We start from the raw sequence: 11,298 nt of genomic DNA, 5'->3' as shown, positions 1-11,298 counted from the left end.
CCCCCTCATAATTTTTGTTGCCCTCTGCTAGACTTTCCAATTTGTCCACATTCTTTTTGTAGTGGGGGGCCCGAAACTGGACGCGTAAAACAAAAAAATCCCACCAAAACAACCCCCAACGAGCACCCCAACAATACAACAACACCACACACCCCGTTCCCACACTCCCACTCAAACTCCTTTGTTTTCAGTTCTCTTTGCTGGCTCCTGTGCTGCTGCAGCTGTGCTGCTGTCTGATTGAGTGGCTGCCTTTATAGGCCCCTAATTAGGGTCAGCTGATCTCAGTAGATCACCCAGTACCAGCTCCTGCAAACTGAAGGAAAAAAAAACCCAAACCATTTAGCTGCATTATTTCCTAATGTCTTCAATTGTGGCCTACACACACATTTAAAATGAGTTTTAATGTTATGGAAAGTGTGAGGTCACCAGCAGTAAGATCATTAGGATGAAAGCATGGAGAGACAACAAATTCTAAATTGATGAAAGAGCACATTTTTAATTACCTTAACTATTTGATTCTCATGAACTCATGAAGATAATTACTTGCAAAGTCATCCACACTTAAAGATAAAGTAATAAAAGTTCAGGGAGGATACTCAGAACAGTACGGTGCAGTTTATGTCCCTGGATTTGGCTTTGTCTCCTAATTCCCCCCCCCACACACACACACACATTGTATAACACGGCCAGAGGCAGGAAACACCTAGGAAATCCTGATCCTGATATTTATGAGTTAAACAGGCACACAAAGATGAGTATGGCATACTCACATGATTCACAGTTTGCTAGAACATATCCTCATGCTTGGCTACTGTCTACATGTGTGCATATTATCTATTCTTCTAAAAGAAAAAAAATGGAAGGATGGCTTTTCTCAAGGCTTGCTTTACCTCCTGGTTTCTCAGACTGTATATCAGGGGGTTGACCAGTGGGGTCAGGACTCCATAGAAAACAGAGAACATTTTGTTCAGGTTCTGCAGTGCATCAGAGTATGGTAACAGATACACAGTGACTAAAGTCCCATAGAAAACTGTCACCACGATAAGGTGCGAGGAGCAGGTGGAAAAAGCCTTCTGCCTCCCGATAGTGGAAGGGATTTGCAGGATGGTGATGATGATGGAAACGTAGGATGCCAGGGTCAGTAGAAATGGAGGCAAAGTGAGTATGGAGCAGAGTATGATAGTAGAAACTTCCAGCGAGTGTGTGTCACTGCAGGCCAGCTTTATTATTGGGCTTAAATCACAAAAGAAATGGTCAAGTTCATCGGGGCCACAGAAAGTGAATTGGGATATCAAGAATATTGTTTGCAAAGAAGCCAGAAATCCACTTACCCAAGAGCCAGCTGTCATCTGGAGGCAGATCCTGCCATTCACAAGGGCTGCGTAATGCAGTGGTTTGCATATCGCTAAATACCGGTCATAAGACATCACAGAGAAGAGGAGACACTCGGTGCCCGCCAGGGAACCAAAGATATAGAACTGTGTGATGCAGCCACTAAACAAAATGGTTCTGTCCCCAGTCAGGAGACTGGCCAGCATCTTGGGCAGGAGAGTGGAGGTGTAGCAGGTCTCCAAGCAGGACAAGTTCCCCAGGAAGAAGTACATGGGGGTGTGAAGGTGCTGATCAGTCACAACGAGTGCAACGATGAGGATGTTCCCAGCCACGGTCACAACATAGATCACTAGAAACAGCAGGAAGAGAAGGGTCTGCAGTTGAGGGAGATCCCCGAATCCCAGGAGGATGAATTCTGTGATGGTTGTTTGATTTCCCTGGTGTTTGTTTGCCGCGGGTTTCATCTATGGGAAATAAAACAAATTCTGCAATGTATAGTTTAACATCCATTTCCAAACAGCCAACATTTTAATTCTGGCTTCCCCCAACTGGTTACCATACTAACGGTTGAGTCGAGACTCCAAATGCCAGGAATATTCTGGGTAACATTTTTGTAAGTGCCTAAGTTCAATCACATTGGAAACGTTCCTATTGTCTGTTATCTCTACGCATCTCGCCTTCAGGACCCTGAACATCCTCGTGCATCTCCTCAGCCACAATGTCTGAAATTATCAGTGGAGCATAAGGAATTGAATGCCACACTCTCGTGCTCATATGAAAATATCTGTCATATCTCATTGCAGGGATCATACCACATTGAACCATACTTACAGAGTCTAGCACTAGCAGAGTAGATACTAGAATTTGATTCCAGAGGTCTGGGTTTTAATGAAGGCTCATTCACTCAGTCACTTTTTATCTCCATGGCCCTGTGCCCTCCTCTATGAAATCGTTGATGATGATACCACTTACTGTTTTTTAATACAATTTTAAATTTATGAAACAAGAGCTCTCTCCATATGCTCATTTTCTCTTGTGTAAAATGGAGATGGTACTTTACAAAGTTCTTCAATATTTATGAGAATGAGTGCTATATCACTTGTCAGTGTGATCATACCGCTACAAGGCCATTCAGAACTCTCAATACGCTCCACATTCACATCAATCTTTTATATTTCTGCCTCATTTCTGCAGACATGGCATTAATTGTTTGTTTCACAACACACATCATTTTTAGCTATTTCTTGTTTTCTCCAATCATATTGCAAAGATTTCTCTCTTAAGTCTGTCCCAAAGCAAATTACATAGTATGTTCCTTCTCTGCACAAAATGTGCATCCTTCTTTTTAACGGACGTACAACACCTAAAATGTACGGGTAACATTTTCAGAAATGCCCAAGGACCAGATTTTGAAAATTATTCCTGCACCTAAACTTGTGGATGGGCCTTTTTAACATTTTTAAGCAGTTAAAGAGCATGGCTGGAGAGGTTGATTAAGGAGGTCTGCCAATGCTTCCTTGGCTAAGGTCGCTGTGACAGTTTGGGCAATATGTCTTTTTCCAGTTGTTATTTCCACTTGGGCTTACGAATGCTATATTTAATTGCAACCCTCATTCTGGATGAGATCAACTCTTTTGTGGCAGAAAACATGTAACATGTCCTGGGTAAGCAAAGTCTGGAGATCAGTGACAAAGCCATCATGATCCATCAACACTGAATTGCTCACCCCCCAGTGAAACCATGGGAGTATTGAGAGACTCACATCTAAGAACCATGAATGGTCACTGCCCGTTCCAGGGAACTCAGCAGTGGTTGGATCCATTCATGACAGACCAGCCTTCATTCAGAGAGGGGAACTTGATGGGATTGTTATAGCTGCATTTAGGTTTTCCCATTCACTGAAACGGCTCCACTAAAACAACCCATGGGCATATTCATTAATGGAAAAAATACAACAGACCCCTCACAGAGATTGGTGATTTCTAAAGTCTCTTATAAGGCTTCTGATGACAATTAGAGATTTGCTGGTAAAAGCACTGTTTTAATGAGTTCAGTTATCTGAGCCTCAACTTTTCTTTTAACCCCATTATTGTTCCATAATATGCTGATAGGGTTGAAATTAGGTAATACGAGATAGTGTCCTAAAATATGAGGAAATACGGAAGGGTGTTGTTGATTTATTCCACATAACTACAGAGATAATCTGGCACATCATTCAGGGCCAGCGCCTATTCATGCCCTGGTCTCTACAGAATCAATCACACAAGAAAAACCCAACATTACAGTATGTAAATGAAGACTTTGAAATGCTCACACACAGACATGGACACACACGCATTCACACACTTATTCAGGTGTGTATGCCATAATCAGAGAACCATGCAATTTTCCCTTGGGTGCAGAGACATGACACACACAGTGGGAACACGTATTTCAGGGCCTGGGGCCCCCCAGAAGGAAATTAACCCAGTTTGAAATTTTGTCTGAAACCAGAATGAAGGGGATGAGGTTTTCGAAATGGTAAGAGGTGTTTTGATGGGAATTATTCACTTAATTGCCATAGAGGGAGATTTTGAATGGCAAAATAGAGCATTTAGGTTGAAAGTTAAGTTTTACTGTACCTACAGAGAAGCGAACAAATACAGCACTTGTGGGCTTTTATCAAATGCAAAACATTGGCCATGACTGATTGGGTTGATATTAAAATCCATGTAATAAGATTCCAGGATTGCCACTCTGTGTGTCTCTCTGTAATCTATTAAGCCTGAAAAAAATCAGAAAGGCGAAAGCAAAACATGAGTTACACCTAAATAGTCCATAAAAGGAAAGAATTACGAGTACATTAGAAGTAAGCAAAATGCGAAGCAAAGTGTAGGTCCCTTAGTCAGCACGAAAGGAGAGCAAATAATGGTTGACATGAAGAAGGCTGACAAATAAACATAACCACCCACACAATAACACTACCAGCACACACAATAACCTTAAACACCCATTGCTCCTCACTGCAGCACACACCCAAAAAATCAGCACAAATCTCTCAGCACAAAACAATACATCAGCACAACCATGCACACAACAGACCCAGCACACACAGTAACCTCAATCACACATTGCCGCATACCACAGCACCAACCCCTCATACACCACTAGCACAAATCAACACAAATATCACAACACACACAGATGAAGATAACTCCCAGACAATATCACAATCAGCACACAAAATATCCCAAACATAACTCTGAAGCCTGGACTGTATGTTGAGTTTGAGCAAAGTGATGGGAACAACTCCACGAATGGTTCAGGTTTCTTTCTCTTTAGATTAGCAAAAGCTTCAATGATCATCTGATTTGTAAGTTCTCAGCCACTTTCAGGCTTTTTAACATGTGCCTTTGCAAATTACCCTGTGCCAGAGCATGGGCTTTCAGCTACTAATGAAGAGGTAGACAGAAGATTTCACCAACAGCTTGGCTGACCTAGAAGCTAAGGTCAGGTAACACTTTAAAGAAGAGAGACCTCAGACCAATTTGAAAAGATTTAATTCTAACCTTTGATTAATCCGTAATGGATGGAAACCAAGGTGTATCTCTCTTTCCCCATCCTGCCACATTCCTCCCTTCCCTCCACTACCCTCCCTTCACTTTACCTTTCTGTTCTTCTGATTTTTTTCTGTTTTTCAGAGGGGGAAAAATCAATAAAACGGACCTAAATACATAAAATTATAGGAACAGAGTTAACATTTAAAATAAAATAAAGGTTTAAACATTTTACGGATTGAATTGGAGAGACACAGTTCCCTTCTCACATACCCCAGCATAAATCAGAAATAACTGCAGTGAATGCAATAGAGATGCACTGCTATAAAACTGGGATAAGTGTGAGGAGAATGACCCCAGAAGAGAGGTATCATCTTCTTCCTCTTTGATTTTTTAATGTCCCCATACAAATTCCTGTCTGCACAAACAAACACAAACTGTGACTTTTACTACATGATTTCCCATGTGCTGTGTGGCAATCACTTATATCTGCTTTGGCGACCACATGGGAATTTTCACTGCAGAGACTCTGCTGTGATGTTACCCGGCAACCTACGCCACCTTTTAGTAACTGATGAAGAGGTCATCCTCTGAATGATGCAAGGCTTTCTCAGACAGATGGGATTTAGCCTGGACATCTTCAATGTGCCTGTCCTCCATGAACTTATCGAATTCTCTTTTGAACCCAATTATAAATGTGGCCTTCACAACATCCCCATGCAACAAAATCCACAAATCGACTGTGTGTTGTATGAAGTCGTACTTCCTTATGTTTGAATTCAACCCGCTGCCTCATAATTTCACTGGGTAAGCCCTGGTTCTTGTGTTATGTGAAGGGGAAAATAACACTTCCTTGTTCACTTTCTCCACACCATTCACAATTTTATAGACCTCTTTCATATCCTGCCTTAGTCATCTCTCTTCCGATCTGACAGTCCTAGTCTTTTTAACCTCTCCTTATACGGAAGTGGTTCCATACCCCTAATTATTTTCATTGTCCTTCTCTGTACTTTTCCCAATTCTAATACGTCTTTTCTTGAGATGGGGTAGCCGGAAATGCATGAGGAATTCCAGGTGTGGGTGTACCATGGATTTATGTAGTGGCATTATGATATTTTTTTGTCTTATCATCAAACCCTTTCTGAATGGTTCCTCACATTCTGTTAGCTTTTTGTCTGGCATTTCACACTGAGCAGATGTGCTCAGAGAACTATCTGCAGTGACTCCACAATCTCTTTCTTGAGTGGTCACAGCCAGTTTAGACCCTATATTTTGTATGTATGATCAGGATTATGTTTTCCAATGTGCATTACATCACATTTATCAACATTGAATTTCATCTGTTGTTTTCTTGCCCACTCACCCAGTTTAATGAGATCCTTTGTAACTCTTCACAGTTTGCTTTTGACATAACAACCTTGAGTAATTTTGTATTATCTACAAACTTTGCCACCTCACTGTTTATCCCCTTTTCCAGATTATTTATGAATATGTTGAACAGTACTGGTCCCAGTACAGACTGCTGGGGGACACCACTATTTACCTCTCTGCATTCTGAAAACTGACCATTGATTCCTATCCTTTGTTTCCTATCTTTTAACCAGTTACTGATCCAGGAGAGGACCTTCCCTCTTATCCCATGCCAGCTTACTTTGTTAAAGAGCCTTTCATGAGAGACCTTGTCAAAGGCTTGCTGAAAATCTGAATACATTATATCCACCGGATCAACCTAGTCCACATGTTTGATGACCCCCTCAAGAAATTCTAGTAGATTCGTGAGACATGATTTCCCTTTCCAAAAACATATTGCCTCTTCCCCAATAAATTGTATTCATCTATGTGTCTGATAGTTCTGTTCTTTACTATAGTTTCAACCAATTTGCCTGGTGCTGAAGTTAGGCATACTACCATGTAATTGCCAGGATCGCCTCTGGAGCCTTTATTAAAAATTGACATCACATTAGCTATCATACAGTCATCTGAAACAGAAGCTGATTTAAAAGATAGCTTATATACCACAGGTATTTTTAAGACTGGCTACCTTCAGTTGTCTCTTAGATCCAAAGACAAACACACCTCATTAAAAGCAGAGAGAAACAAAAGGGATAAAGTGTTTAGGAAACCTGACCTATGAAGAAAGGTTAAAAAAATGGCATGATAAGTCTTGAGAAAAAAAGATTGAGAGGGGACGTGATAACAGTGTTCAAATATGTTAAGGGCTGTTATAAAAATGATGGAGATCAATTTCTCTTCATGTCCACGGAAGGTAGAACAAGAAGTAATGGGTTTAATCTGTAGAAAGGGAGAGTTAGGTTAGATATTAGGAAAACCTTCTAATCACAAAGGTGGTTAAACTCTAGAATAGGCTTCCAAGGGAGGTTGTAGAATCCCCATCACTGGAGGTTTTTAAGAACTTGTTGGACAAGCACCTATCAGGGAGGTCTAGGTTTACTTGGTCCTGCCTCAGTTCAGGGGGCTGGACTTGAGGACTTCTCAAGGTCCCTTCTATTCCCACATTTCTAGAATTCTGTGAAAATCAGTGGCTGTGCCACACACTTTCTCAGACTCGGCAGACTCACGGACATCTCTCGGAAGATTCTCACAGTGGACTTGTGTAACCGGAGGTAGAGGGGGAATGTTGTCTTTGTGTTTTGTATTATGGCAAAAGTTTTAATGCAGTGTTCCAGTTTGAAACAGTCCCCTCATCTGGGAGCATGACATTTGGTGAGTGAACACAATGATCTGACTTCTCTAAAGAGGAACCTACCAAAGAAGGTCCCAGGGAATGCGGCTGAAAGATGATGAAAACAGAAAAGTGGTTTTGTGAAAATGAACCATGGAAACTGAGGGAGGAAGGACAACAGGGGATAGAAGTCAGTGACCAAAGGGCATAGATAAATATCTTCAATACCGAACCTGCAAAAGATCTGAAGAAAGTAGAGGGACCTCCTCATCATCAGGTCCAGTCTCTGCTGCCACTGGTGACCTGATCCTATAATCCTTTTAATCAGTTTATCAAGCTCCATCTTCACTCTCGTTTGCCCTCATTACTTCAGTTAAAAGGCTGTTCCAGGATCCCACCCCTCTAAATGTAACAAACCTTCTTTGAAATTCCAGCCTCAATTTATTAGCCAGGGAAGATTTAATTGCTTGCAAGGGCTCCAGGCCAGATTCTTACAGACACTGAGGCATCAAACTCCCCTTGATTTTTGTGTCAGCTAGGTGCTTAAATACATTTAAAAATCTGGGCTTCTGCCTGGTGCAGTGTTAGAGAATCTTCTTATGGAGCTAGATGACCTAAAGGATTTAAGAGAAATTTCTGATTCTTAGAGCATTTCTCGGGTGGATTACAGTAAAATCTCAGCATGTTTTAATTACAGATATAAGAAGCCATTTAAATAGTGCAGAATTAGAAGGTCAGGCATCGTCTACCTTGCTGGCAATAAAGGCTAAGATTGCACACCCTACTGCTACACATTTGCATCATGCTCGAAAGGTTATCACTTCTGAGCTGTTTTAGATCAGGGTGGGGAGTAGAGACCTAAGTAGACAGATAAATAGATAGATGGATAGATGCTTCCCATCAGCTATTTATGGACCTAATTTAGAAAAAAAAAACCCATCACCACCACCACCAACAACAAAAGAAACAGGGTGGGCACCTATCTTCCATCTGACTCCAAAGAATTTGTACATTGGCTGAGTGGGATTGTTTGAAGTTTTCTCTCCCAAAATCTGGTGTGTGGTCCTTGCAGAAGTATGTAATGTTAGTCCTGAGTATTGATAAGATATCTCATTAAGCACCTCTTTCTCCATGGAGCATAAGAGCACAGAGTAATTATCAGTTCAGTATCAACATCTATCTATCTACAAAAGGTATTGCCTTCCAAACCACCTATTGTAAAACTTAAGCCTCTACCATGTGACCTAAAGGAATAATATCATTGTATGTGAGTCAGTGGCAGGCTGCTACAGTTGCTGGTTCAAGACACGAGAGGGAGACTAGATTTTGAGCACATAAATTGTGCGTATTTACAATAGGAGACAACAGGCACCAAACTGCCTAAGATCTTCCTGATCCACCAAAGTAGAGAGATGAAAGCCAGCATGGTTGGAGAAGGTCTGGCATTTACAGATGCACTCATCCATGGAACAAGCTGAATGATGTCAAACCTGGGGCAACTATGTGCTCCCATTAGCTTTGAGGTACAATGGGTTAAGGCATATGATCAAAATTCATTTGTGTGTGAATCCTTGTGCCTACTTCTGACTCATATGAGTAGCCTCATCCATGTCAGCAGAAGTTTCCCTGGGTAAAAAAACAGCAAGTTCCTGAATGATGGATACTGACTTTTATGAGGACATGGGGGGTCCCCATATATAAGACGGGAAGTGATCCTACTATGGTGGGGAATTTTCCTGGCTTATGCCGGACTTGGATGGTGAAAGTACCTGAGACTCTGACCCAACTCTCTTTACTGACTGACCACAAGAGTTCCCCTTCCTCTCTTCCATACAGTGGAGTCTTCCCAACCTGAGAAGGGCCGGCCCAGGATCCTCAGGATGCTTCACTAAGAATCATAGAAGATAAGAGTTGGAAGGGACCTCAGAAGGTATCTAGTATAACACCCTGCTCAAATCAGGACTAAACACAGCTAAATCATCCCAGCCAAGGCTTTGTCAAGCTGGGCCTTAAAAACCTCTAAGGATGGAGATTCCACCACTTCCTTAGGTAACCCATTGCACTGCTTCACCACCCTCTTAGTGAAAAAGCTTCTCCTAATATTCAACCTAAAACTCCCCCACTGCAACTTGAGACAATTGCTCCTTGTTCTGTCATCTGCCACCACCGAGAACAGCCTAGCCCCCTCCTCCCTGGAACCCCCTTTCAGGTAGTTAAAGGCCACTATCAAATCCCCCCTCACTCTTCTCTTTTGCAGACTAAACAAGCCCAGTTCCCTCAGCCTCTCCTCATAAGTCCTGTGCTCCAGCCCCTAATCATTTTGGTTGCCCTCCACTGCACTCTCTCCAACTTGTCCACATCCTTTTTGTAGTGGGGGGCCCAAAACTGGACACAATATTCTAAATGCGGCCTCACCAATGCCGAATAGAGGGGAATAATCACTTCCCGTGACCTGCTGGCAATGCCCCTCCTAATGCAGCCCAATATGCCATTAGCCTTCTTGACAACCAGGGCACACTGCTGACTCATATCCAGCTTTTTATCCACCGTTACCCCCAGGTCCTTTTCTGCAGAGCTGCTGCCCAGCTCATCGGTCCCCAGTCTATAGCTGTGCATGGGATTCTTCCTTCCTAAGTGGAGGACTCTGCACTTGTCCTTGTTGAATCTCATTAGATTTCTTTTGGCCCAATCCTCCAGTTTGTTTAGGTCACTCTGTATCCTATCCCTACCCTCCAGGGTATCTACCACTCCCCCCAGCTTAGTGTCATCCGCAAACTTGCTGAGGGTGCAATCTACCCCATCCTCCAGATCATTAATAAAGATGTTGAACAAAACCGGCCCCAGGACCGACCCCTGGGGAACTCCGCTTGTGACCGGTTGCCAGCTGGACATGGAGCCATTGATCACTACTCGTTGAGCCCTATGCTCTAGCCAGTTCTCTATCCATTTTATAGTCCATTCATCCAACCCATACTTCTTTAACTTGCCTGTAAGAATGCTGTGTGAGACAGTATCAAAAGCTTTGCTAAAGTCAAGGTATATCACATTCACCACCTTCCCTACATCCACAGAGCCAGTCACCTCATCATAGAAAGCAATCAGGTTGGTGAGGCATGACTTTCCCTTGGTGAATCCGTGTTGACTGTTCCTGATAACCTTCCTCTCTTCCAAGTGCCTTAAAATGGATTCCTTAAGGACCTGCTCCATGATTTTTCCAGGGATTGAGGTGAGGCTGACTGGTCTGTAGTTTCCTGGATCCTCTTTCCTCCCTTTTTTGAAGATGGGCACTAGATTTGCTTTTTTCCAGTCCTCAGGGACCTCCCCCTGTTGCCACGAGCTTTCAAAGATAATAGCCAATGGTTCTGAAATCACCTCAGCCAACTCCCTCAGCACCCTCGGGTGCATTGCATCCGGCCCCATGGACTTGTGAATGTCCAATCCTTCTAAATAGTCTTGAACCCGTTCCTTCAGCACTGCAGGATGTTCGCCTCCTTCCCATTCTGTGCCACCCAGTGCAGCAGTCCGAGAGCTGATCTTGTCTGTGAACTCAGAAGCAAAAAAGGCATTGAGTACCTCAGCTTTCTCCACATCTGCCGTCACTAGGTCACCCCACTCATTCTCTAAGGGGCCCACACTTTCTATAATCTCTATCATGAAGAGGGGAGTCAGAGTCATTACTCTGTCATATGAATCCTTACCATTGTCCTTATTCTTCCCTTCTCAGGCATCACACAATGTACTGAGAAA

General features: G+C 42.6%; 1 protein-coding gene across 1 annotated transcript; it reads right to left on the bottom strand.

The window, feature by feature from the left end:
- Window positions 1-842: 842 nt before the first annotated feature.
- On the bottom strand, window positions 843-1,796 carry LOC137146216 (olfactory receptor 11A1-like). Its single transcript, XM_067537415.1, has one exon. The coding sequence runs from the start codon at window positions 1,794-1,796 to the stop codon at window positions 843-845; it is 954 nt and encodes a 317-aa protein (XP_067393516.1).
- Between the last annotated feature and the right edge of the window lie 9,502 nt (window positions 1,797-11,298).

This window comes from Emydura macquarii, unplaced genomic scaffold, assembly GCF_026122565.2.
Source record: "Emydura macquarii macquarii isolate MOO-44397 ecotype Brisbane River unplaced genomic scaffold, CSIRO-AGI_Emac_v2 contig_393, whole genome shotgun sequence".
Classification (NCBI taxonomy): Eukaryota; Metazoa; Chordata; order Testudines; family Chelidae; genus Emydura; species Emydura macquarii.
This window is presented reverse-complemented; position numbering and strand designations above follow the sequence as displayed.

What these genes read in the sequence shown, in the direction of transcription:
- LOC137146216 (XM_067537415.1), bottom strand. Translation starts at nt 1,796, where the DNA reads ATGAAACCCGCGGCAAACAAACACCAGGGAAATCAAACAACCATCACA.